The sequence below is a fragment of the Chiloscyllium plagiosum genome, unplaced genomic scaffold, assembly GCF_037043375.1.
Source record: "Chiloscyllium plagiosum isolate Xiang-an unplaced genomic scaffold, Cpla_swu_hap1 HiC_scaffold_7, whole genome shotgun sequence".
Lineage (NCBI taxonomy): Eukaryota > Metazoa > Chordata > Chondrichthyes > Orectolobiformes > Hemiscylliidae > Chiloscyllium > Chiloscyllium plagiosum.
The window spans coordinates 117,263,921-117,290,190 of record NW_028270145.1 but is presented as its reverse complement, the minus strand read 5'-3'; the positions used below and the strand labels follow the sequence as shown (position 1 = coordinate 117,290,190).

At 50.6% G+C, this 26,270-nt stretch overlaps 1 protein-coding gene across 1 annotated transcript in view; it reads right to left on the bottom strand.

Moving 5' to 3' along the window:
• Window positions 1-26,270, bottom strand: part of tns1b (tensin 1b) — an 816,333-nt gene that overhangs the window by 614,045 nt on the left and 176,018 nt on the right. Inside the window, exon 3 of the mRNA XM_087988578.1 lies at window positions 19,804-19,841. Within this exon, the coding sequence (XP_087844704.1) occupies window positions 19,804-19,841 (38 nt within the window). The remainder of the gene's footprint in view (window positions 1-19,803; window positions 19,842-26,270) is intronic.

Sequence of the window (26,270 nt, the reverse complement as noted above, 5' to 3'; positions counted from 1 at the left end):
GGTTATGGTTAGCGACAAGGATCAAGTCAGGGATAGTGTTCGGGATAAGTTTAGGGATAAAAATAGGGGAATGATTACAGATAGTGAGGTTAGGGATAGGGTTAGGCTTAAGCATAGGGATACAGTTACGAATAAGTATAGGGTTAGGGAGAGGGTTAGGGATAGGGTTAGGGATAGGGATAGGGTTAGGGTTAGGGAGAGGGTTAGGGTTAGGGAGCAGGTTAGGGTTAGGGAGAGGGTTAGGGTTAGGGAGAGGGATAGGGAGAGGGTTAGGGAGAGTGTTAGGGATAGGGAGAGGGTTAGGGTTAGGGATAGGGAGAGGGTTAGGGATAGGGATAGGGAGAGGGTTAGGGATAGGGATAGGGTTAAGGTTAGGGAGAGGGTAAGGGATAGGGATAGGGTTAGGGTTAGGGAGAGGGTTCAGGTTAGGGAGAGGGTTAGGGTTAGGGAGAGGGTTAGGGTTAGGGAGAGGGTTAGGGATAGGGAAAGGGTTAGGGTTAGGGAGAGGGTTAGGGTTAGGGAGAGGGTTAGGGTTAGGGAGAGGGTTAGGGTTAGGTTTAGGATTAGAGAGAGGGTTAGGGTTAGGGAGAAGGTTAGGATTAGGGATAGGGTTAGGGTTAGGGAGAGGGTTAGGGTTAAGTTTAGGTTTAGGGTTAGGGAGAGAGTTAGGGTTAGGGAGAGGGTTAGGGTTAGGGAGAGGGTTAGGGTTAGGAATAGGGTTAGGGTTAGGGTTAGGGAGAGGGTTAGGGTTAGGGAGAGGGTTAGGGTTAGGGAAAGGGTTAGGGTTAGGGATAGGGTTAGGGTTAGGGAGAGGGTTAGGGTTAGGGTTAGGGAGAGGGTTAGGGGTAGGGATAGGGTTAGGCTTAGGGAGAGGGTTAGGGTTAGGTTTAGGGATAGAGTTAGGGAGAGGGTTAGGGAGAGGGTTAGGGTTAGGGGTTTGGATAAGGATAGGGATATGGGTGAGCATAGTGTTAGAATTAGGATAGGCTAGGATTAGGATTAGGGATAAATATAAGGTTAGGGTTTGGGTCCGATTTATTAAGATCAGATGATGTAGGAGGAGTATTAGGCCATTCAGCCCATCGAACCTTCTCTGCCATTTGATCATGGCTGATATGTTTTTCAACCCCATCCTCCTGCCTTTTCCCTGTAACCCTTGATCCCTTTACCAATCAAGACCATCTCTATCTCTGTCAGAAAGACACTCAGTGACTTGGGGCATGGTCCTCTGTGGTAATGAGTTCCACAGATTCACCTGAAGAAATTCCTCCCCATCTCAGCTCGAAAGCATCTCCGTCACCCTGAGACCTGTTAGTCTCTCCTAGGTGCGGAAACATCTTTTCCACGTCCACTCTATCCAGACCTCTCAGCATTCTCACGGAGAGTCCTTCCAATCCTTCCAAACCTCATCGAGTACAGATCCAGACACAACACAGCTCGGTGTGGCAACTGCTCTGCTCAAGATCGTGAGAAACAGAGAGTTGTGAACACAGCCCAGTCCATCATGAAAACCAACCTTCCAGCCATGGCCTCCATCTTCACTTCCTGCTGCTTCAGGAAATCAGCCAGCATCAAAGACCCCTCCCACCCCAGTTATACTCTCTTCCATCCTCTTCCATTGGACAGACGATACCTACCAACAGATTTAAAAGCAGCTTCTCCCCTGCTGATATCAGACTGATGATCGGACCACTCATTTATTAAAGTTGCTTCTTCCCCATAGCTGTAACTCTATATTCTGTATTCTGTTCTATTACCCTGAAGTATTTATGTAAGGTATGATTTTCATCGTATCTCGGTACATGTGACAATAATAAATCAAATTAAATCAGATTAGCAATCTGAACCACTCCTCATACGTCCTCATAAGTCCTTCATCCTGAGGGTCATTCTTGTAAGCCCCCTCTCAATTCCCTCCAAGGTCATAGAGTCACAGAGTCACAGAGATGTACAGCATGGAAACAGACCCTTCGGTCCAACCCGTCCATGTCGACCAGATATCCCAACCCAATCTAGTCCCATCTGCCAGCACCCGGCCCATATCCCTCCAAATCCTTCCTATTCATATACCCATCCAAATGCCTCTTAAATGTTGCAATTGTACCAGCCTCCACCACTTCCTCTGGCAGCTCATTCCATACACGTACCACCCTCTGCATGAAAAAGTTGCCCCTTAGGTCTCTTTTACATCTTTCCGCTCTCACCCTAAACCTATGCCCTCTAGTTCTGGACTCCTTGACCCCAGGGAAAATACCTTGTCTATTTATCCTATCCATAACCCTCATGATTTTATAAACCTCTAATAAGGTCACCCCTCAGCCTCCGACACTCCAGGGAAAACAGCCCCAGCCTGTTCAGCCTCTCCCTACAGCTCAAATCCTCCAACCCTGGCATCTTTACATCTTTAAAAATCTTTTCTGAACCCTTACAACTTTCACAACATCTTTCCTATAGGTGGGAGACCAGAATTGCACGCAATATTCCAACAGTGGGCAAACTAATGTCCTGTACAGCCGCAACATGCCCTCCCAACTCCTGTACTCAATGCTCTGACCAATAAAAGAAAGTATACCAAACGCCTTCTTCACTATCCTATCTACCTGTGACTCCACTTTCAAGGAGCTATGAACCTGCACTCCAAGGTCTCTTTGTTCATGTTTCCTCAGCAATGGGGCCCAAAACTGCTCACAGTATTCCAAATGCAGTCTGACACGAACCTTAGTTTGCACATTCTCCCCGTGTCTGTGCGGGTTTCTTCCAAGTGCTCCGGTTTCCTCCCGCAGTCCAAAGATGTGCAGGTCAGGTGAATTGGCCATGCTAAATTGCCCGCAGTGTTAGGTGCATTAGTCAGAGGGAAACATGTCTGGGTGGGTGATTCTTCGGAGGGTCAGTGTGGACTTGTTGGGCCGAAGGACCTGTTTCTACACTGTAGGGAATCTAATCTAATCTAATCTAATTTTATGCAGCATCAGCAATACATCTCTGCTCTTGTATTCTAGCCCTCATGAAATGAATGCTAACATTGCATTTGCCTTCCTAACGGTCAACTGAACCTGCACATTAACCTTAGGAGCCCCTCTATTCTTCATACTAAAGTACACCTCCTCACACACTTTCCCACATTATATTCCATCTGCCACTCCTTTGCCCACTCTCCCAGCCTGTCCAAGTCCTTTTGCAGCCTCTCCTCTTTCTCAACACTCTCAGTCCCTCCACCTATCTTTGTGTCATCTGCAAACTTAGCAGCAATGTCCTCAGGTCCTTTGTCCTGAGCGTTAATGGATAACATGAATGGTTGTGATCCTAACACTAACCCCGAGAGATCTTCACGAGTCACCAGCTGCCGTCCTGAAAAGACCCCTTTATCCCCACTCTCTGCCTTCTGCCAGTCAGCCAATCCTCTATCCAGGCCAGTACCTTGTCACTAACACCATGGGCTCTTACTTTATTTAACAGCCTCCTGTGCAGCATCCTGTCAAAGGCCTTCTGGAAATCTAAATAGATCATGTCCACTGGCTCTCCTTTGTCTAGCTTGCTCATTACCTCCTCAAAGCATTCTAACAGATTTGTCAGGCATGGCCATCCTTGACAAAGCTGTTCTGACTCCGCCTTATTTTACCAGAAACTTCCAAGTGCTCCATAATCTCATCCTTAATAATGGACTCTAGTAACTTACCAATGACCGAGGTCAGGCTAACCAGCCTATAATTTCCTGTCTTCTGCCTCCCTCCCTTCTTACACAGAGGTGTTACATAAGTCACTTTCCAATCATCTGGGACCCTCCCGGATTCCAGTGATTCGTGAAAGATCACCACCAATGCCTCTACAATCTCCTCAGCTATATCCTTCAGAATCCTGGGGTATAGTCCATCTGATCCAGGTGATTTATCCACATTCAGACCTTTCAGCTTTCCCAGCACCTTCACCTTAGTAATGGCCACTAGACTCAGCTCTGCCCTCTGAAACTCTTGAAGCTCTGACATTCTGCTGGTGTCTTCCACCATGAAAACTGATACAAACACAAACTTGATTGAGTTTTTTGAAGAAGTAACAAAGAGGATTGATGAGGGCAGAGCGTTAGATGTGATATATATGGACTTCAGTAAGGCGTTCGACAAGGTTCCCCATGGGAGACTGATTAGCAAGGTTAGATCTCACAGAATACAGGGAGAAGTAGCCATTTGGATACAGAACTGGCTCAAAGGTAGGAGACAGAGGGTGGTGGTGGAGGGTTGTTTTTCAGACTGGAGGCCTGTGACCAGTGGAGTGCCACAAGGATCAGTGCTGGGTCCTCTACTTTTTGTCATTTACATAAATGATTTGGATGTGAGCATAAGAGGTACAGTTAGTAAATTTGCAGATGACACCAAAATTAGAGGTGTAGTGGACAGCAAAGAGGGTTACCTCAGATTACAACAGGATCTGGACCGGATGAGCCAATGGGCTGAGAAGTGGCAGATGGAGTTTAATTTAGGGGTGGCACAGTGGCTCAGTGGTTAGCACAGCTGCCTCATAGCACCAGGGACCCAGGTTCAATTCCAGCCTCGGGTGACTGTCTGTGTGGAGTTTGCACATTCTCCCCGAGTCTGTGTGGGTTTCCTCCGGGTGCTCCAGTTTCCTCCCATAGTCCAAAGATGTGCAGGTCAGGTGAATTGGCCATGGTACATTGCTCATAGTGTTAGGTGCAGTAGTCAGAGGGGAATGGGTCTGGGTGGGTTACTCTTCGGAGGGTCGGTGTGGACTGGTTGGGCTGAAGGGCCTGTTTCCACACTGTAGGGCATCTAATCTAATTCAAGTAAATGTAAGGTGCTGCATTTTGGGAAAGCAAATCTTAGCAGGACTTATACACTTAATGATAAGGTCCTAGGGAGTGTTGCTGAACAAAGAGACCTTGGAGTGCAGGTTCATAGTTCCTTGAAAGTGGAGTCGCAGGTAGATGGGATAGAGAAGAAGGCATTTGGTATGCTTTCCTTTATTGGTCAGAGTATTGAGTACAGGAGTTGGGAGGTCATGTTGCGGCTGTACACTGTTGGAATATTGCGTGCAATTCTGGTCTCCTTCCTATCAGAAAGATGTTGTGAAACTTGAAAGGATTCAGAAAAGATTTACAAGGATGTTGCCAGGGTTGGAGGATTTGAGCTACAGGGAGAGGCTGAACAGGCTGGGGCTGTTTTCCCTGGAGCGTCAGAGGCTGAAGGGTGACGTTACAGAGGTTTACAAAATTATGAGGGGCATGGATAGGATAAATAGATAAAGTCTTTTCCCTGGGGTGTGGGAGTCCAGAACTAGAGGGCATAGGTTTAGGGTGAGAGGGGAAAGGTATAAAAGAGACCTATGGGGCAACTTTTTCACGCAGAGGGTGGTACGTGTATGGAATGAGCTGCCAGAGGAAGTGGTGGAGGCTGGTACAATTGCAACATTTAAAAGGCATCTGGATGGGTATATGAATAGGAAGGGTTTGGAGGGACAGAGGCCGGGTGCTGGCAGGTGGGACTAGATTGGGTTAGGATATCTGATCGGCATGGACAGGTTGGACCGAAGGGTCTGTTTCCCTGCTGTACATCTTTATGACTCTGTGACTGTAAGTAACTATTCAGTTTCTCTGCCATTTCTTTCTTCTCAATTATTATGTCTTCAGCCTCATTTTCCACTCTTGTCTCTCTCCTACCTTTTAGGGATTTCAAAACATTCTTGCAATCTTATTTTGTATTACTAGTCAACTTCGCTTTTGATTTCACCTTCTCCCTTGTTATTGAGTTTCAGTTATCCTCTGCTAGTTTTTAAAGGTTTCCCAATCCTCTGGCTTCCCACTTATCCTCACAACATCATTTCCTTTTCCTTTTAAGCTGCCTAGACTTCCCCTGTCAGCCATGGCTGCCTCATCCTCCCCTTAGAATATTTCTTCTTCCTTGGGATGTATTTCTGCTCTGCCTCCCGAATTAACGCGGAATCCCCTGCCATTGCTGCTCCACCATGTTCCCCACTCAGCTCCCCTTCCAATCCACTCTGGCCAGCTCCTCCCTCATGTATTTGTTGTTCCCTTTACTCAATTATAATCCTGTTACATCTGTTTCCAGCTTCTCCCTCTCAAAATGCAGAGGGAATTCTATCATTTTATGGTCACTGCCCCTTGGGGTTCCTTCACCTTAAGCTCCCTAAGCCAGTCTGCCTCGATGCACAGCACCAAATCCAGAACTGCTTGTTCCCTCGTGAGTCCTACCACATGCTGCTCCAAAAAACTGTCTCATAGACATTTCACAAATTCCTCTCCTTGGACTCCGCTATCAACCTGATTTCCCCAGTCCACCTGCACATTGAAGTCCCCCATGATTATTGTAATAGTCCCTTTCTGACTTGCCTTTTCTATCTGCAGATTATGCCTGACAAGATGTCCTTGTGCACCAGTCGCCAAAAGTAGGCATGCAGGTGCAGCAGGTGGTAAAGGTGGCAAATGGTTTGTTAGCCTTCACTGTGAGAGGTTTCCAGTACAGGATCAGGGATGTGCTGTTGCAGTTACACAGGACCTTGGTGAGGCCACACATAGAATACTGTGTGCAGTTCTGGTCTCCATCTTAAGGAAGGATGCTCTTGCTCTCGAGGGAGTGCAACAGAGGTTTCCCAGGCTGATTCCGGGGATGGCGGGACTGACGTACGAGGAGAGATTGACGAGGTTAGGATTGTTTTCGCTGGAGTTCAGACGGGTGAGGAGGGAATCTCTTGGAGACCTTTAAAATTCTAACAGGACTAGACAGAGTAGATGCAGGGAGGACGTTCCCGATGGTGGGTGTGTCCAGAACCAGGGGTCACAGTCTGAGGATTCGGGATGGTCCATTTAGGATGAAGATGAGGAGACATTTCTTCAACCAAAAAGTGGTGAGCCGGTGGAAATCATTATCACAGGAAGTAGTTGATGCCAAAACATTGAATGTATTCAAATCCTAGTATAGCACTTGGTGCGAATAGGATTAAAGGTTATGGGGAGAGAGCAGGGTCAGGCTATTGAGATGGACGATCAGGCATGATCATGATGAATGGTGGAACAGGCTCAATGGGCCCAATGGCCTCCTCCTGCTCCGATCTTCCATGTTTCTATGTTTCTATCTCCTGAGTTATTTTCTTCCCCGAACCCTGACTACTGCCTGTACACAACTCCCAGCAGGTTTGTTGGTTGAGTTTCCGTTCAGGTTTTGATTTAATCTGGGATGGTGTGGGAAGGTTTCTGAGGGTCTCAGTCAGTGAAGGCCAATCTGGAGCTTGCCCAACAAGGAGTGAAGCAAGGAGCTTGGATTCAGGGGTGGCATCCTCACCCACCCTCAAACACCATGCCCTTTCCATCTCAAATATCAACACAAGGACGGGCAGAGGGTTTAGCACAAACATGACCACAGATCTACAGCAAAGCAATTCACTTCCCATTTTCAGAAACCCAGCTTTAACAGGGCCACAAGGGAGGTTAATGCCTAGCCAAGACAGTAACAAACATCCCATCATCAACACCACAAGGATAAACATATTTTAAATGGATTACCAGTGGGGGTGTTTGTACAGGGACAGTGTAGAGAAAGCTTTACACTCTATCTAACCCCATGCTGTCCCTATCTTGGGAGTGATTGATGGGGAGAGTGTAGAGAGAACTTTACTCTGTATCTAACCCTGTGCTGTCCCTATCCTGGGAGTGTTTGATGGGGGACAGTGTAGAGGAAGCTTTACTCTGTATCTAACACCGTGCTGTCACTGACCTGGGAGGGTTTGGTGGGGACAGTGTAGAGGGAGCTTTACTCTGTATCTAACCCCGTGCTGTTTTTGTCCTGGGAGTGTTTGATGGGGACAGTGTAGAGTGAGCTTTACTCTGTATCTACCCCTGTGCTGTCCCTGTCCTGGGAGTGTTTAGTGGGGACAGTGTAGAGAGAGCTTTATTCTGTATCTAACCCTGTGCTGTCCCTGTCTTGGGAGTGTTTGATGGGGACAGTGTAGAGGGAGCTTTACTCTGTATCTAACCCTATGCTGACTATGTCCTGGGAATGTTTGATGGGGGACAGTGAAGAGAGAGCTTTACTCTGTATCTAACCCTTTGCTGACTATGTCCTGGGAGTGTTTGATGGGGACAGTGTAGAGAGAGCTTTACTCTGTATCTAACCCCGTGCTGTCCCTGTCCTGGGAGTGTTTGATGGGGACAGTGTAGAGGGAGCTTTACTCTGTCTCTAACCTCGTGCTGTCCCTGTCCTGGGAGTGTTTGATGGGGGACAGTGTAGAGGGAGCTTTACTCTGTATCTAACCCCGTGCTGTCCCTGTCCTGGGAGTGTTTGATGGGGACAGTGTAGAGGGAGCCTTACTCTGTATCTAACCCTTTGCTGTCCCTGTCCTGGGAGTGTTTGATGGGGACAGTGTAGAGGGAGCTTTACTCTGTATCTAACCCCGTGCTATCCCTATCCTGGGAGTGTTTGATGGGGACAGTGTAGAGTGAGCTTTACTCTGTATCTACCCCTTTGCTGTCCCTGTCCTGGGAGTGTTTGATGGGGACAGTGTAGAGGGAGCTTTACTCTGTATCTAACCCCGTGCTGTCCCTGTCCTGGGAGTGTTTGATGGGGACAGTGTAGAGGGAGCTTTACTCTGTATCTACCCCTTTGCTGTCCCTGTCCTGGGAGTGTTTGATGGGGACAGTGTAGAGGGAGCTTTACTCTGTATCTAACCCCGTGCTGTCCCTGTCCTGGGAGTGTTTGATGGGGTCAGTGTAAGGTGAGCTTTACTCTGTATCTACCCCTTTGCTGTCCCTGTCCTGGGAGTGTTTGATGGGGACAGTGTAGAGGGAGCTTTACTCTGTATCTAACCCCGTGCTGTCCCTGTCCTGGGAGTGTTTGATGGGGACAGTGTAGAGGGAGCTTTACTCTGTATCTACCCCTTTGCTGTCCCTGTCCTGGGAGTGTTTGATGGGGACAGTGTAGAGGGAGCTTTACTCTGTATCTAACCCCGTGCTGTCCCTGTCCTGGGAGTGTTTGATGGGGACAGTGTAGAGGGAGCTTTACTCTGTATCTACCCCTTTGCTGTCCCTGTCCTGGGAGTGTTTGATGGGGACAGTGTAGAGGGAGCTTTACTCTGTATCTAACCCCGTGCTGTCCCTGTCCTGGGAGTGTTTGATGGGGACAGTGTAGAGAGAGCTTTACTCTGTATCTAACCCTGTGCTGTCCCTGTCCTGGGAGTGTTTAATGGGGACAGTGTAGAGGGAGCAGGAAACACTTGATGCACTTCATCTCTGTTTTAAATGAGAAAACCCTTACATTTACACAATGACCCCTAGTTCTAGATTTTCCCACAAGAGGACAACACCAGGTTATTGTCCAACAGGTTTAATTGGAATAACCTGGTATTGTGTAATGTTTAACTTTGTACACCATATTCCAACACCAGCATCTCCAAAACATTACTCACAAGAGGAACCATCCTTTCCACAACCACCCAGACAGCTCCCCTCCGGGGCTCATCTGTTTCACTTCAGTCCCCTCTGACTCTTTTAACCTCCTGCAGAGACAGGCCTCGTCTGTCCAGCCTTTCCCCAGATGGTGATCCCCTCAGTCCAGGGTTTAGTCTGGTAAACCTTCTCTGAACAGCTTCCAACACATTCCCATCCCTCAGTCGGTACAGTGACCTGTGCTGTGCACGGTGCTCCTGTGTAACTGAGGCAAAACCTCCCCACTCATACATTCCATTCCCCTTGCAATAAACTATCACATTCTTTAATGTGGAAGATGTGAACTTGTCCATTTTGGAAGGAAGGATAAGAACAACAGCATGGAATTTAAACAGAGAGGGATAGCCGAACGCTGTGGTACAGAAGCATCTGGATGTCCTGCTGCACCAATCACACACGGTGAGTCTGCGATTACACCAAGTGATTCAGACGGGAAACGTGAATGTTGTCATTTGTTGCTCAGGGAGTGAAATATAACAGAGGGGGGTTTTCCTGTACCTGCAATACCTCTCAACAAAATCAGTGCAACTAAATCCCAAAGATCAGGTAAGGCCATTCAGCCCCTCAAGCCTGCTCCTCCAGTCAAAGAGGTCATGGTTGATGGGATTGTTTTTCAATTCTTCATGGGACATGGGCATAAATGGCTGGGCCCAACATTTATTCCCCGTCCCTAGCATCAGTTCCCAAACTGATGACTCCTGGGAGAAATAATGTCTTGGACTGTCTCCCAATATTCTTGAACAAGGAGGAAGATCCTTTCAGCATCCACCATGTTTCAATAAGGTCACCTTTCAGTCTTCTAAACTTTAATGCATAAAAGCCTTGCTTTCCTCATCAGGTAAGTCAGTGTCAGGGAGGGAGGGCTGCACCAATGGGGATAATTACTGTGTCAAACCCGCCAAATCCATCCTCCAGGTCAGAATAGCCTCGTATCTGATCAGCGCTCAGTCTGGGATCAAATAACAGCTGGAAGAGTGACACTGCAGACTCAGTCAGGATCAGTTAAGCTGTGAACCTCCAAGGTTCAGCCATGCGAACACCGAACCATTCTCAATCTGGTTCAATCAATTACACTTCAGTTCCAGATTCCCTTCTGAAACATCTCAAATTCCTTTACCTCATTTAAGACACATTTTTAAACTATACCCTTGATCAGACCTTTTCTTGTCACTGAAAAATACATCTCTGTATATCGGTTACAATATTCTAATATGACTGCAAAGTTGTCACATGTTTAGTTACACAAATCATGCTACATAAATGCAACTTATTATGCTGCTGCTATACCTTATTATTTTTAAAGATGGACTGAAATGAGAAGTGTTTTAGAAATCAAGGCTTACTGAGGGTTTGATATTGAAAACAAGTAACTGGATACTCATTGCAGGCACTGTTTACACAGCTCCTGGTTCAAGCAGCAGGAGGAGAGGGTGCGAAGGAGCTGGAGTCAAGGCTGTGTTCAAGTAAAGACAAACGGACAAGTAATGGATTGGTCTGTGGGCTGGTGACCCATTATCAATGACAAAGGGCTACTGCCTGTCAATGGCCATCTGATTGGTTCTCATGATGTGATGATGCCAATGTTGGTCTGAGTTGGACAAGGTCAGAGGTCACACGACACCAGGTTAGAGTCAACGAGGTTTATTTGAAATCACAAGTTTTTGGAGCACTGCTCCATCCTCACCTGCCTGTGCATCTGTGCGTAAGGGTGAGTTGAAAACGGGATAACAGTTTTAATTAATAGCATTATATTCTGACGAGTTGTCATTATTTACCCACAGCTGGACTCTCTTTACTTATATTAAATAGTTCCTCTTCTGAGAAACCAAAACCTGGTCTGTGCTTTCCATCAACCTAGGCCCGAAAAACAAGGAAACTGGATAATCTGAAATTTTTTTAATAAAATCTTTCACTTAGGTGACAACTCCTGGAGTTGCAGGACTTTATTTCTTGAGTATTAGCCTGAGAACAACATCAGCACTGTCACAAAGGGAGGCTCTGCGATGATAAAACAACAAAGAGAAAAATCCAAAGACTGCAGACGCTGGGAATCAGAAATTGCTGGAAAACCTCAGTATTAGCTCAGCTTTCTCTCCACAAATAGGGGCAGGCCAGCTAAGCGGGCGGCACGGTGGCACAGTGGTTAGCACTGCTGCCTCACAGCGCCAGAGACCCGGGTTCAATTCCCGCCTCAGGCGACTGACTGTGTGGAGTTTGCACATTCTCCCCGTGTCTGCGTGGGTTTCCTCCGGGTGCTCTGGTTTCCTCCCACAGTCCAAAGATGTGCGGGTCAGGTGAATTGGCCATGCTAAATTGCCCGTAGTGTTAGGTTAAAGGGGTAAATGTAGAGGTATGGGTGGGTTGCGCTTCGGCGGGTCGGTGTGGACTTGTTGGGCCGAAGGGCCTGTTTCCACACTGTAAGTAATGTAATCTAAATCTAATCTAAGTTTTTACAGTAACTTCTGATTTTGCTTCAGATTCTGTGAAGATCCAGCAGTCAAATTGCAGAGATAAACACAGAATATAGAACATTACAGCGCAGTACAGGCCCTTCGGCCCTCGATGTTGCGCCGACCTGTCATACCAATCTGAAGCCCATCTCACCTACATTATTCCATGTACGTCCATATGCTTGTCCAATGACGACTTAAATGTACTTAAAGTTGGCGAATCTACTACCGTTGCAGGCAAAGCATTCCATACCCTTACTACTCTCTGAGTAAAGAAACTACCTCTGATATCTGTCCTATATCTATCACCCCTCAATTTAAAGCTATTCCCCCTTGTGTTTGCAGTCACCATAATTGGACAAAGGCTCTCCCTATCCACTCTATCTAACCCTCTAATTATCTTATATGTCTCTATTAAGTCACCTCTCAACCTTGTTCTCTCCAACAAAAACAGACTCAGTTCCCTCAGCCATTCGTCATAAGACCTCCCCTCCATACCAGGCAACATCCTAGTAAATCTCCTCTACACCCTTTCCAAAGCTTCCACATCCTTCCTATAATGTGGTGACCAGAATTGTACACAATACTCCAAGTGTGGCCACACCAGTGTTTTGTACAGCTGCAGCATAACCTCATGGTTCCAGAACTCGATCCCTCCATTAAAAGCTAAAACACTGTATGCCTTCTTAACAACCCTGTCAACCTGGGTGGCAACTTTCAAGGATCTGTGTACATGGACACTGAGATCTCTCTGCTCATCTACACTACCAAGAATCTTACCATTAGCCCAGTACTTTGCATTCCGGTTACTCCGATCAAAGTGAATCACCTCACACTTGTCCGCATTAAACTCCATTTGCCACCTCTCAGCCCAGCTCTGCAGCTTATTTATGTCTCTCTGTAAACTACAACATCCTTCGTCACTATCCACAACTCCACCAACCTTAGTGTCGTCTGCAAATTTACTAACCCACCCTTCTACGCCCTCATACAGGTCGTAAATAAAAATGACAAACAGCAGTAGACCCAACACCGACCCTTGCGGTACACCACTAGTAACTGGACTCCAGGATGAACATTTCCCATCAACCACCACCCTCTGTTTTCTTTCAGCAAACCAATTACTGATCCAAACTGCTATGTGCCCCACAATCCCATTCCTCTGCATTTTGTACAATAGCCTACTGTGGGGAACCTTATCGAACGCCTTGCTGAAATCCATATACACCACATCAACCAGTTTACTCTCATCTACCTGTTTGGTCACCTTCTCAAAGAACCTTCTCAAACATTACACTTCCTCTGACAGAGCAGCATTCCTCAGCGCTGACCCTCCGACAGTGCGGCACTCCCTCAGCACTGACCCTCCGACAGTGCGGCACTCCCTCAGCACTGACCCTCTGACAGTGCGGCACACCCGCAGCACTGACCCTCTGACAGTGCGGCACTCCCTCAGTACTGACCCTCTGACAGCATGGCACTCCCTCAGTACTGACCCTCTGACAGTGTGGCACTCCCTCAGCACTGACCCTCTGACAGTGCGGCACTCCCTCAGCACTGACCATCTGACAGTGTGGCACTCCCTCAGTACTGACCCTCTGACAGTGTGGCACTCCCTCAGCACTGACCCTCTGACAGTGCGGCACTCCCTCAGTACTGACCCTCTGACAGTGCGGCACTCCCTTAGCACTGACCCTCCGACAGTGCGGCACTCCCTCAGCACTGACCCTCTGACAGTGCGGCACACCCTCAGCACTGACCCTCTGAGAGTGCGGCACTCCCTCAGTACTGACCCTCTGACAGTGCGGCACTCCCTCAGCACTGACCCTCTGACAGTGCGGCACTCCCTCAGTACTGACCCTCTGACAGTGCGAGTACTGACCCTCTGACAGTGCGGCACTCCCTCAGTACTGACCCTCCGACAGTGCGGCACTCCCTCAGCACTGACCCTCTGACAGTGCAGCATTCCCTCAGCACTGACCCTCCGACAGTTCGGCACTCCCACAGTACTGACCTTCTGATAGTGCGGCACTGTGTCAGCGCTGACCCTCTGACAGTGTGGCACTCCCTCAGTACTGACCCTCCGACAGTGCGGCACATCCCTCAGCACTGACCCTCTGACAGTGCGGCACTCCTTCAGCACTGACCCTCTGACAGTGTGGCACTCCCTCAGCACTGACCCTCCGACAGTGCGGCACTCTCTCAGCACTGACCCTCCGACAGTGCGGCACTCCCTCAGCACTGACCCTCCGACAGTGTGGCACTCCCTCAGCACTGACCCTCTGACAGTGCGGCACTCCCTCAGCACTGACCCGCCGACAGTGCGGCACTCCCTCAGCACTGACCCTCTGACAGTGCGGCACTCCCTCAGCACTGACCCTCCGACAGTGTGGCACTCCCTCAGCACTGACCCTCTGACAGTGCGGCACTCCCTCAGCACTGACCCTCTGACAGTGCAGCACTCCCTCAGTACTGACCCTCTGACAGTGCGGCACTCCCTCAGCACTGACCCTCCGACAGTGCGGCAGTCCCTCAGCACTAACCCTCTGACAGTGCGGCACTCCCTCAGCACTGACCCCCTGACAGTGCGGCACTCCCTCAGCACTGACCCTCTGACAGTGCGGCACTCCCTCAGCACTGACCCTCAGACAGTGCGGCACTCCCTCAGCACTGACCCTCCGACAGTGCGGCACTCCCTCAGCACTGACCCTCCGACAGTGCGGCACTCCCTCAGCACTGACCCTCCGACAGTGTGGCAGTCCCTCAGCACTGACCCTCTGACAGTGCGGCACTCCCTCAGCACTGACCCTCTGACAGTGCGGCACTCCCTCAGTACTGACCCTCTGACAGCATGGCACTCCCTCAGTACTGACCCTCTGACAGTGCGGCACTCCCTCAGTACTGACCCTCTGACAGTGCGGCACTCCCTCAGCACTGACCCTCTGACAGTGCGGCACTCCCTCAGCACTGACCCTCCGACAGTGCGGCACTCCCTCAGCACTGACCCTCCGACAGTGCGGCACTCCCTCAGCACTGACCCTCCGACAGTGCGGCAGTCCCTCAGCACTGACCCTCTGACAGTGCGGCACTCCCTCAGCACTGACCCTCTGACAGTGCGGCACTCCCTCAGTACTGACCCTCTGACAGCATGGCACTCCCTCAGTACTGACCCTCTGACAGTGCGGCACTCCCTCAGTACTGACCCTCTGACAGTGCGGCACTCCCTCAGCACTGACCCTCTGACAGTGCGGCACTCCCTCAGCACTGACCCTCCGACAGTGCGGCAGTCCCTCAGTACTGACCCTCTGACAGTGCGGCACTCCCTCAGCACTGACCCTCCAACAGTGCGGCACTCCCTCAGCACTGACCCTCCGACAGTGCGGCACTCCCTCAGCACTGACCCTCCGACAGTGCGGCACTCCCTCAGCACTGACCCTCTGACAGTGCGGCACTCCCTCAGTACTGACCCTCCGACAGTGCGGCACTCCCTCAGAACTGACCCTCCGACAGTGCGGCACTCCCTCAGCACTGACCCTCCGACAGTGCGGCAGTCCCTCAGCACTGACCCTCTGACAGTGCGGCACTCCCTCAGCACTGACCCTCCGACAGTGCGGCACTCCCTCAGCACTGACCCTCCGACAGTGCGGCAGTCCCTCACCACTGACCCTCCGACAGTGCAGCACTCCCTCAGCACTGACCCTCCGACAGTGCGGCAGTCCCTCAGCACTGACCCTCTGACAGTGTGGCACTCCCGCAGTACTGACCCTCTGACAGTGCGGCACTCCCTCAGCACTGACCCTCTGACAGTGCGGCACTCCCTCAGTACTGACCCTCTGACAGTGCGAGTACTGACCCTCTGACAGTGCGGCACTCCCTCAGTACTGACCCTCCGACAGTGCGGCACTCCCTCAGCACTGACCCTCTGACAGTGCAGCACTCCCTCAGCACTGACCCTCCGACAGTTCGGCACTCCCACAGTACTGACCCTCTGATAGTGCGGCACTGTGTCAGCGCTGACCCTCTGACAGTGTGGCACTCCCTCAGTACTGACCCTCCGACAGTGCGGCACTCCCTCAGCACTGACCCTCTGACAGTGCGGCACTCCTTCAGCACTGACCCTCTGACAGTGTGGCACTCCCTCAGCACTGACCCTCCGACAGTGCGGCACTCTCTCAGCACTGACCCTCCGACTGTGCGACACACCCTCAGCACTGACCCTCTGACAGTGCGGCACTCCCTCTGTACTGACCCTCTGACAGTGCGGCACTCCCTCAGCACTGACCCTCTGACAGTGCGGCACTCCCTCAGCACTGACCCTCCGACAGTGCGGCACACCCTCAGCACTGACCCTCTGACAGTGCAGCACTCCCTCAGTACTGACCCTCTGACAGTGCGGCACTCCCTCAGCACTGACCCTCCGACAGTGCGGCAGTCCCTCAGCACTAACCCTCTGACAGTGCGGCACTCCCTCAGCACTGACCCCCTGACAGTGCGGCACTCCCTCAGCACTGACCTTCTGACAGTGCGGCACTCCCTCAGCACTGACCCTCAGACAGTGCGGCACTCCCTCAGCACTGACCCTCCGACAGTGCGACACTCCCTCAGCACTGACCCTCCGACAGTGCGGCACTCCCTCAGCACTGACCCTCCGACAGTGTGGCAGTCCCTCAGCACTGACCCTCTGACAGTGCGGCACTCCCTCAGCACTGACCCTCTGACAGTGCGGCACTCCCTCAGTACTGACCCTCTGACAGCATGGCACTCCCACAGGACTGACCCTCTGACAGTGCGGCACTCCCTCAGTACTGACCCTCTGACAGTGCGGCACTCCCTCAGCACTGACCCTCTGACAGTGCGGCACTCCCTCAGCACTGACCCTCCGACAGTGCGGCACTCCCTCAGCACTGACCCTCCGACAGTGCGGCAGTCCCTCAGCACTGACCCTCCGACAGTGCGGCACTCTCTCAGCACTGACCCTCCGACTGTGCGACACACCCTCAGCACTGACCCTCTGACAGTGCGGCACTCCCTCTGTACTGACCCTCTGACAGTGCGGCACTCCCTCAGCACTGACCCTCTGACAGTGCGGCACTCCCTCAGCACTGACCCTCCGACAGTGCGGCACACCCTCAGCACTGACCCTCTGACAGTGCAGCACTCCCTCAGTACTGACCCTCTGACAGTGCGGCACTCCCTCAGCACTGACCCTCCGACAGTGCGGCAGTCCCTCAGCACTAACCCTCTGACAGTGCGGCACTCCCTCAGCACTGACCCCCTGACAGTGCGGCACTCCCTCAGCACTGACCCTCTGACAGTGCGGCACTCCCTCAGCACTGACCCTCAGACAGTGCGGCACTCCCTCAGCACTGACCCTCCGACAGTGCGACACTCCCTCAGCACTGACCCTCCGACAGTGCGGCACTCCCTCAGCACTGACCCTCCGACAGTGTGGCAGTCCCTCAGCACTGACCCTCTGACAGTGCGGCACTCCCTCAGCACTGACCCTCTGACAGTGCGGCACTCCCTCAGTACTGACCCTCTGACAGCATGGCACTCCCTCAGGACTGACCCTCTGACAGTGCGGCACTCCCTCAGTACTGACCCTCTGACAGTGCGGCACTCCCTCAGCACTGACCCTCTGACAGTGCGGCACTCCCTCAGCACTGACCCTCCGACAGTGCGGCACTCCCTCAGCACTGACCCTCCGACAGTGCGGCAGTCCCTCAGCACTGACCCTCTGACAGTGCGGCACTCCCTCAGCACTGACCCTCTGACAGTGCGGCACTCCCTCAGTACTGACCCTCCGACAGTGCGGCACTCCCTCAGCACTGACCCTCCGACAGTGCGGCACTCCCTCAGCACTGACCCTCCGACAGTGCGGCAGTCCCTCAGCACTGACCCTCTGACAGTGTGGCACTCCCTCAGCACTGACCCTCCGACAGTGCGGCACTCCCTCAGCACTGACCCTCCGACAGTGCGGCAGTCCCTCAGCACTGACCCTCCGACAGTGCGGCACTCCCTCAGCACTGACCCTCCGACAGTGCAGCACTCCCTCAGCACTGACCCTCCGACAGTGCGGCAGTCCCTCAGCACTGACCCTCTGACAGTGTGGCACTCCCGCAGTACTGACCCTCTGACAGTGTGGCACTCCCTCAGCACTGACCCTCTGACAGTGTGGCACTCCCTCAGTACTGACCCTCTGACAGTGTGGCACTCCCGCAGTACTGACCCTCCGACAGTGTGGCACTCCCTCAGCACTGACCCTCTGACAGTGTGGCACTCCCTCAGCACTGACCCTCCGACAGTGCGGCAGTCCCTCAGCACTGACCCTCTGACAGTGTGGCACTCCCGCAGTACTGACCCTCTGACAGTGTGGCACTCCCTCAGCACTGACCCTCTGACAGTGTGGCACTCCCTCAGCACTGACCCTCTGACAGTGCAGCACTCCCTCAGCACTGACCCTCTGACAGTGCGGCACTCCCTCAGCACTGACCCTCCGACAGTGTGGCACTCCCTCAGCACTGACCCTCCGACAGTGTGGCACTCCCTCAGCACCGACCCTCTGACAGTGCGGCACTCCCTCAGCACTGACCCTCCGACAGTGCGGCACTCCCTCAGCACTGACCCTCTGACAGTGCAATTGCCCTGGCAGTTGGATCGGCTCACATTTCAGTGGGTCCGCCCCACTCTAGTTTTGTAAAGAATGCATTTCCTCTAAATATCCCGAAGGCGTCGATGAACGTTTCACGATGTGTCTTCTTTTTATTTAAACCAAATTGTCAGCTTCGCATAGCTGCGCGGAATTTGAATCATATTTCCTGAGAAACTGCAGCCCCCAGTCCGAGTGAACTCAGTGTCAGCCCCAGGACCCTGTGGTATTTCCCCCCTCCATCTCCCTGGGACCAATTTCCATGACAACGTTCAGAGCAGTTTCCTGTTTGAAAGTGAACATAGCAACAGGAGTAGGCCATTCTGCCCCTTGAGACTGTGCTGTCATTCAGTGTTCAGATTTTAGATCTGATATACTCTTCAACTCCCTTTCCCTGGGCTGATCCTCCAAAAATCTATTACTCTCAATCCTAAAAGCTCAAATATTCTATCTGTCCCAGGGACTGTTCCCTTGCTTCTCTCCTGCTTCCTCAATGCTTTGATTCCAATTGCTGGATTCTGTCTGCTTGTCTTGATTACCCAAATACGAGGAATTGCTTTCATTCTAATGACCGTATTAAATCCTTTCATCATCGTGAGCACCTCAATTAGACGACTCTACAAACCGTCTGAATCCAGGGAAACACAAGCCAAGTCTCTGCAACCCAGCCTCCTCCATTAACTCCTTCCAACCCAGGATTTGTTTCTGGTGTCTCCGCTGAGGAGACTCTCCAAGGCCAAGAACCCCTCCCTTGGGTGCTGGGGCCCAGCTCTCAGCCCTGCTTCTCTCGATGGGAGACCTTCCCCTAGTCAGGACATCGCTGCCTGTCTGCGGTATTCCAATCCGCAAGATATATGCCAACCCTGCAGACCGCCTCAGGATGTTTACTTGGCCGCGTCCAATATTTTTTTAACTGACTTTGGAAATGCAGTAGGAGCACTGACGCTCCGAGGGAGTTTTCCAGAACTCTGTCAGGGCCCTTTCAACTCCAAATATTTTTAACGTTATAATTATGATCTGAAGAACGAGTCTGCAGGGTGTCGAACAGATTCTTCCCAGCATTCGTCCGACAAGACCCAACTCCAATTAACGTCTCCCACCAGCAAACTCCCCCCCCACCCCCCCCCCCCCCCCACCAACTCTGCCAACACCCCCTTGACATTCAGTACCCCCCAGCAATAGCCCATAGTGCCAGCTAACCAGAAACACGAGTGTGGAATGCAGCAAACAGGTCTTACCTTCTCTTCACATTTCTTGTGACATGTCAGTTTGCAAACTGAAGAGAAAGAGTGGGAGGGAAGGTGGGGGGGGGTTAGAGAAAGAGAGAGAGAGAGAGACAAAAAGCATTAACTGGGATCCACAAATGTAAGAAATGTTAAGTAACACGTAATTGAAGAGACAACACCAGGATGAAGTGCTTTTGACTAACCTCAGTCGTTTCCTGGTTCCATAGAAACTCTGTTCCACACACACATACACACACACACACAGAAAAATCCTTGTAAAGTCAATGGTTTCTTAAGTTGACTCCCGGAGCGAGAAATTGCTGGCAATTTGCCAGCTCTCTCTGGGACAGGTATGTCAGGGTGAATGATGTGGTTGCCCTGACTTAAATAGCAACCCACTCTGTTTAACCCACAACGCAGCCACAGAGTGAAGGCACTTTGAGAGAATCTTGTAGCCTCAGGCACTGAACGACAGACAGAGAGAGAGAGAGAGAGAGAGGGAGAGGGAGAGAAATGAGTGAGACTGGAATCTGCTCCAGTCCCAGAACCGGATTTCAAGGTGGGAGGAGACAGATTGGGTCGAGGCAGAGCTCCTCTGAGAAAGTTAAACAAAAAGTAAGCAAGTCTGTTCCCACCACATTCCTTTACCCCGATATTAAAGGTGATCACTACGCCAACTACATTACATTACAATGGATACTACACCCCAGAGAGTAACCCAGTGATTATGAGGTGCTTTGGGCCATCCAGGGATGGTGAAAGGCAGCATGGTGGCTCAGTGGTTAGCACTGCTGCCTCACAGCACCAGGGACCCAGGTTCAATTCCCGCCTCAGGCGACTCTCTGTGTGGAGTTTGCACATTCTCCCCGTGTCTGCGTGGGTTTCCTCCGGGTGCTCCGGTTTCCTCCCACAGTCCAAAGATGTGCAGGTTAGGTGAATTGGCCATGCTAAATTGCCCGTAGTGTTAGGTGAAGGGGTAAATGTAGGGGAATGGGTCTGGGTGGGTTGCCCTTCGAAGGGTCGGTGTGGACTTGTTGGGCCGAAGGGCCTGTTTCCACACTGTAAGTAATCTAATCTAATAAATGCAACTCTTTCTTTTCTCACCTGTGTCCAGCTGGAATACGGGATAACTGCTCACTGACTGTCCCATGATCCTGACTCATTTCTCCCGAAAGGCCCATTGGGAACTTGACCAATGAGAGCAGCTGGACAGAGTGGGGGGATGGGCAGACGGGAGGGTTGGAAAGAATGGGGAGGGGGCAGAATGGGGGGATGACAGAGTCGGGGGTTGGGCAGTGCGGGAGTGAGGACAGATTGGGGGAGAAGGAAACACAGCCAACTCCAATCATCCCCTCACCTCAAATCCATAAATGGGGAACCCCCGAACAATCATTAGGAACACCAATAAAATCCCTCCCGCACCCCCAAGAGACGGAGAGTACTGAGGCCTGTTCAGGTTATTTCCTAAGCTGAGTCATTGCATGCTGCAAGGAAGCTCCTCACACACAGAGGAAAGACCTGGATCTCCAAAGCAAGGCTTTGACAACAAGCTCAGAGCCAAGGTCATTCAGAAAACAGGAGAAACAACAGACCATCTGCACACAGCAAGTGACTGGAAACACACATGGATAATGACCAGATTACCGCAGACTCACACAATCAGGGAATGGCTGCAACGCAACAGGAGGCCATTCATCCCTTTGTATCCATGCTAGTTCTCATGAAGAGCAGAACAGAGAGTCCCTCATTTCTGACTTTTACATTCTTTTTTATTTACTTATTGCATTTATTACCCCGTCCCTAGTTGCCCCTTGAGAAGGTGGGGTAATAAATGCAATGGGGCAGGAAGGAAAGGGTCGTGCGAGGGAGCCGTGGTTTAATAAGGAATTGGAATCCCTTGTTAAATGGAAGAGGGCGGCCTATCTCAAGATGAGACGTGAGGGTTCAATTGGGGCGATTGAGAGTTATAGGGTAGCCAGGAAGGACCTGAAGAGAGAGCTAAAAGCAGCAAGGAGGGGACATGAAAGGTCCTTAGTAGATAGGATTAGGGAAAACCCTAAGGCTTTCTATAGGTATGTTAGGAATAAAAGAATGACTAGGGTAGGAATAGGTCCAGTCAAGGATAGTAGGGGGAAGTTGCGTGTGGAGGCGGAAGAGATTGGGGAGACACTGAATGAATACTTTTCTTCAGTATTCACTCAGGAACAGGGCATTGTTGTCGATGAGAATACTGAGGCACAAATAAGTAGAATGGATGGCTTTGAGGTATGTAGAGAAGAGGTGTTGGAAATCCTGGAAAAGGTGAAAATAGATAAGTCCCCTGGGCCTGATGGCATTTATCCTAGGATTCTCTGGGAAGCAAGGGAGGAGATTGCAGAGCCATTGGCCTTGATTTTTATGTCCTCTTTGTCTACAGGAGTAGTCCCAGAAGACTGGAGGATAGCAAATGTGGTTCCCTTGTTCAAAAAGGGGAGTAGGGATAGCCCTAGTAACTATAGGCCGGTGAGTCTCACTTCTGTTGTGGGCAAAGTCTTAGAGAGAATTGTAAGGGATAGGATTTATGCACATCTCGATAGGAATAATGTGATCAAGGATAGTCAGCATGGTTTTGTGAAGGGCAAGTCGTGCCTCACAAACCTTATTGAATTCTTTGAAAAGGTGACGAAGGAGGTTGATGAGGGGAAAGCGGTAGATGTGGTATATATGGATTTTAGTAAGGCGTTTGATAAGGTTCCCCATGGTAGGCTACTGCAGAAAATACGGAGATATGGCATTGAGGGTGAGTTAGAGGTTTGGATTAGGAATTGGCTGGATGGAAGAAGACAGAGGGTAGTAGTTGATGGCAAAGTTTCTTCATGGAGTGCCGTCACTAGCGGTGTTCCGCAAGGATCTGTTTTGGGACCATTGCTGTTTGTCATTTTTATAAATGACCTGGAAGAGGGGTTAGAAGGTTGGGTGAGCAAGTTTGCGGATGATACGAAAGTCGGAGGAGTTGTTGACAGTGAGGAAGCATGTGGCAGGTTACAGCAGGATATAGAAAAGCTGCAGAGCTGGGCAGAAAGGTGGCAGATGGAATTCAATGTAGCTAAGTGCGAGGTGATTCACTTTGGGAAGAATAACAAAAAGATGGGGTACTGGGCTAATGGTCGGATACTTGGTAGTGTGGATGAGCAGAGGGATCTTGGTGTCCATGTACACAGATCTCTGAAAGTTGCCACCCAGGTAAATAGTGCGGTGAGGAAGGCATATGGCGTACTGGCTTTTATTGGTAGAGGAATTGAGTTCCGGAGTCCTGAGGTCATGATGCAGTTGTATAAGACTCTGGTACGGCCGCATCTGGAATATTGTGTGCAGTTTTGGTCGCCATACTATAGGAAGGATGTGGAGGCATTGGAACGGGTGCAGAGGAGGTTTACCAGGATGTTGCCTGGTATGGAAGGAAAATCGTATGAGGAAAGACTGAGGCACTTGGGGCTGTTTTCACTAGAGAAAAGAAGGTTTAGGGGTGACTTGATTGAGGTGTATAAGATGATTAGGGGGTTAGATAGGGTAGACAGTATGAACCTTTTCCCGCGTATTGAGTCGGGTATTACAAGGGGGCATAGCTTTAAATTAAGGGGGGGTAGATATAGGACTGATGTTAGGGGTAGGTTCTTCACTCAGCGAGTCGTTAGTTCATGGAATGCCCTGCCAGTAACAGTGGTGGACTCTCCCTCTTTATGGGCATTTAAGAGGGCATTGGATAGGTATATGGAGGATAGTGGGTTAGTGTAGTTTAGGTGGGCTTGGATCGGCGCAACATCGAGGGCCCAAGGGCCTGTACTGCGCTGTATTCTTCTATGTTCTATGTTCTATGTAAGGTGGGGGTGAGCTGCCTTCTTGAACCGCTGCAGTCCATGTGCTGTGGGTAGACCCACAATGCCCTTAGGGAGGGAATTCCAGGATTCTGACCCAGTGACACTGAAGGAACGGCGATATATTTCCAAGTCAGGATGGTGAGGGGCTGGGAGGGGAATTTGAAGGGGATGGTGTTCCCATGTATCTGCTGCCCTTGTCCTTCAAGATGGAAGTGGCCGCAGGTTTGGAAGGTGATGTCTGAGGATCTTTTACAGTGTGGAAACAGGCCCTTTGGCCCAACAGCTCTATACCCAGACCCATTTCCCTACCCTATTACTCTACATTTACCCCTGACTAATGCACCTAACTTACACATCCCTGGATATTAGGGACAATTTAGCATGGCCAATTCACCTAACCTTCACATCTTTGGATTGTAGGAGGAAACCGGAGCACCCCGAGGAAACCCAAGCAAACACGGGAAGAATGTGCAAACTCCACACAGATAGTTGCCCGAGGCCAGAATTGAACCACTGAGCCACCATGCTGCTAATTTCTGTAGTGCTTCTTATAGCTAGTACACACTACTGCTACTGAGTGTGGGTGGGGGAGGGAGTAGGTGTTTGTGGATGTGGGGCCAATCAAGCGGCTGCTTTGTCCTGGGTGGTGTTGAGCTTCTTGAGTGTTGTTGGAGCTGCCCCCATCCAGGGCAAGTGGGGAGTATTCCATCACACTCCGGACTTGTGCCTTGTAGATGGTGGACAGGCTTTGGGGAATCAGGAGGTGAGTTACTTGCTGCAGGCAGAAGATGAGGTGTTTTTCCTCCAATTTGTTTTTTGGTTCCTTGTGGCCAAGGATGGTCGTGTCGGAAGGGGAGTGGGAAGGGGAATTAAAGTGGGTGGTGACTGGGAGTTCTGATCAGCCCCTATGGGCCCGGCTGTGATGCTCGGTGAACCATTCCCTAAGTTAACATTCGGTCTCCCTGATGTAGAGAAGTCCACATTGGGAGCACCTGATGCAGTAAACTAGGTTGGAAGACAGGCTGGTGAACCTCTGTCTCACCTGGAAGGACTGTTTGGGGTCCTAGATGGAGGTGAGGGGGGGGGGGGGGGGGTACTGGCAGGTTTTGCATCTTTTCCGGTTGCAGGGGAAGGTACGGGGGGGGGGGGGGGGGGGGTTCGGGGGGATTGGGTGGTTCTTGGTGGTTGTGTCTAGTTGGAGTTGGTGGAAGTGTTTGAGGATGATGTGCCAGATGTGGAGACTGGTGGGGTGGGAGGGGAGGACACCTTATCCTTTGTTCTTCCTTAGATTCTCTTTCTTTTAGAAGATCATGGTTGACCAAACCAGATCCCACTTGTACTGGGGTGATAATGCCTGACAATCTTTGATTCCAATTTACCGGGGAGACACTTACTCCCAACCAACTAAAAATGCCCCTTCCCTAATGGAGTACGTTTGTCCTTTTCTATGCTTGACCTCAACCTTGTGACCACTGTTCCTTGAAAGATTTCCTAATGACTGACATTTAAGAACAAAGAACAATACAGCACAGGAACAGGCCCTTCGGCCCTCCAAGCCTATGCTGACACATTTTGCCCTTCCACACTAAAACTCTCTTCACATACAGGATCCGTATCCCTCTATTCCCTTCCTATCCCTGTATCTGTCCAGGTGCTTGTTGAATGCTGCTGTTGTGTCTGTTTCTACCCCCTCCTCTGGCAGCGCGTTCCAGGCCCTCACCTCCCTTTGTGTGAAAACCTTGTATCGTGCATCTGTTTTAAACAACCCCCCTCCCGACTCACACCTTGAAGCTGTGTGCCCTAGTAAGTGACCCCTCCACTCTGGGAAAAAGCCTCATACTTTCTACTCTACCAATGCCATTCACAATCTTATAAACTTCTACCAGGATTCATAATCATGTAAACTTCGATCACTTGATCCATTCGATTCCCCAGAACCAGATCTTTCCTCACTGGACTGGAAACCTTCCTGAATGTACCTCAGAAACATCCCTTACCTTTTCCACACCAAGCCCAGAAGATCTCAAACTTTCCACTTCCCTCCCGACTGCGATCCCTGCTCCAAATCCTCCTCTCAACTTGAACCACAATTTCCATACATTGGTTGACCGTAATTACTAGTGTCCTGTCCAGTAGGGAGACCAAACATACACTGGGCACTGGTCACGTTGGAACACCTCTCCACTCAGCCACAGACAACCCTGAGTAACCACTTCCTTCTCATTTTAATTCTCCACCCAATGGCCTTCTCTTCCTCTCACTTTTTTTATACAGGCTCAAAACCTTTCACATTTTTACTTTTCCCTCAGTTTTAATGAAAGTGGAATGTCAAATCTTATCTTTCACGTCTGTCCAAACGGGGTGAACAGGCAAAAACTCAGCAGACCATTTATAATATGGCAAAACATGAGATGAGTCATTTTGACAGGACCTGAATATTATTTGAATGGAGAAAGACTGCAGAGAGCCACACAGCAGAGGGATTTGAGTCATTGTCCATGGGGACAGTCCAGAGAAGGTTCACTCGGCTGATCCTGGGGATGGAGGTATGATGAAGGTATGGATACCAGGTTTGGAGAAAGGGTTACTCGATCCAAAATGCTAACTCTGATTTCTCTCCAC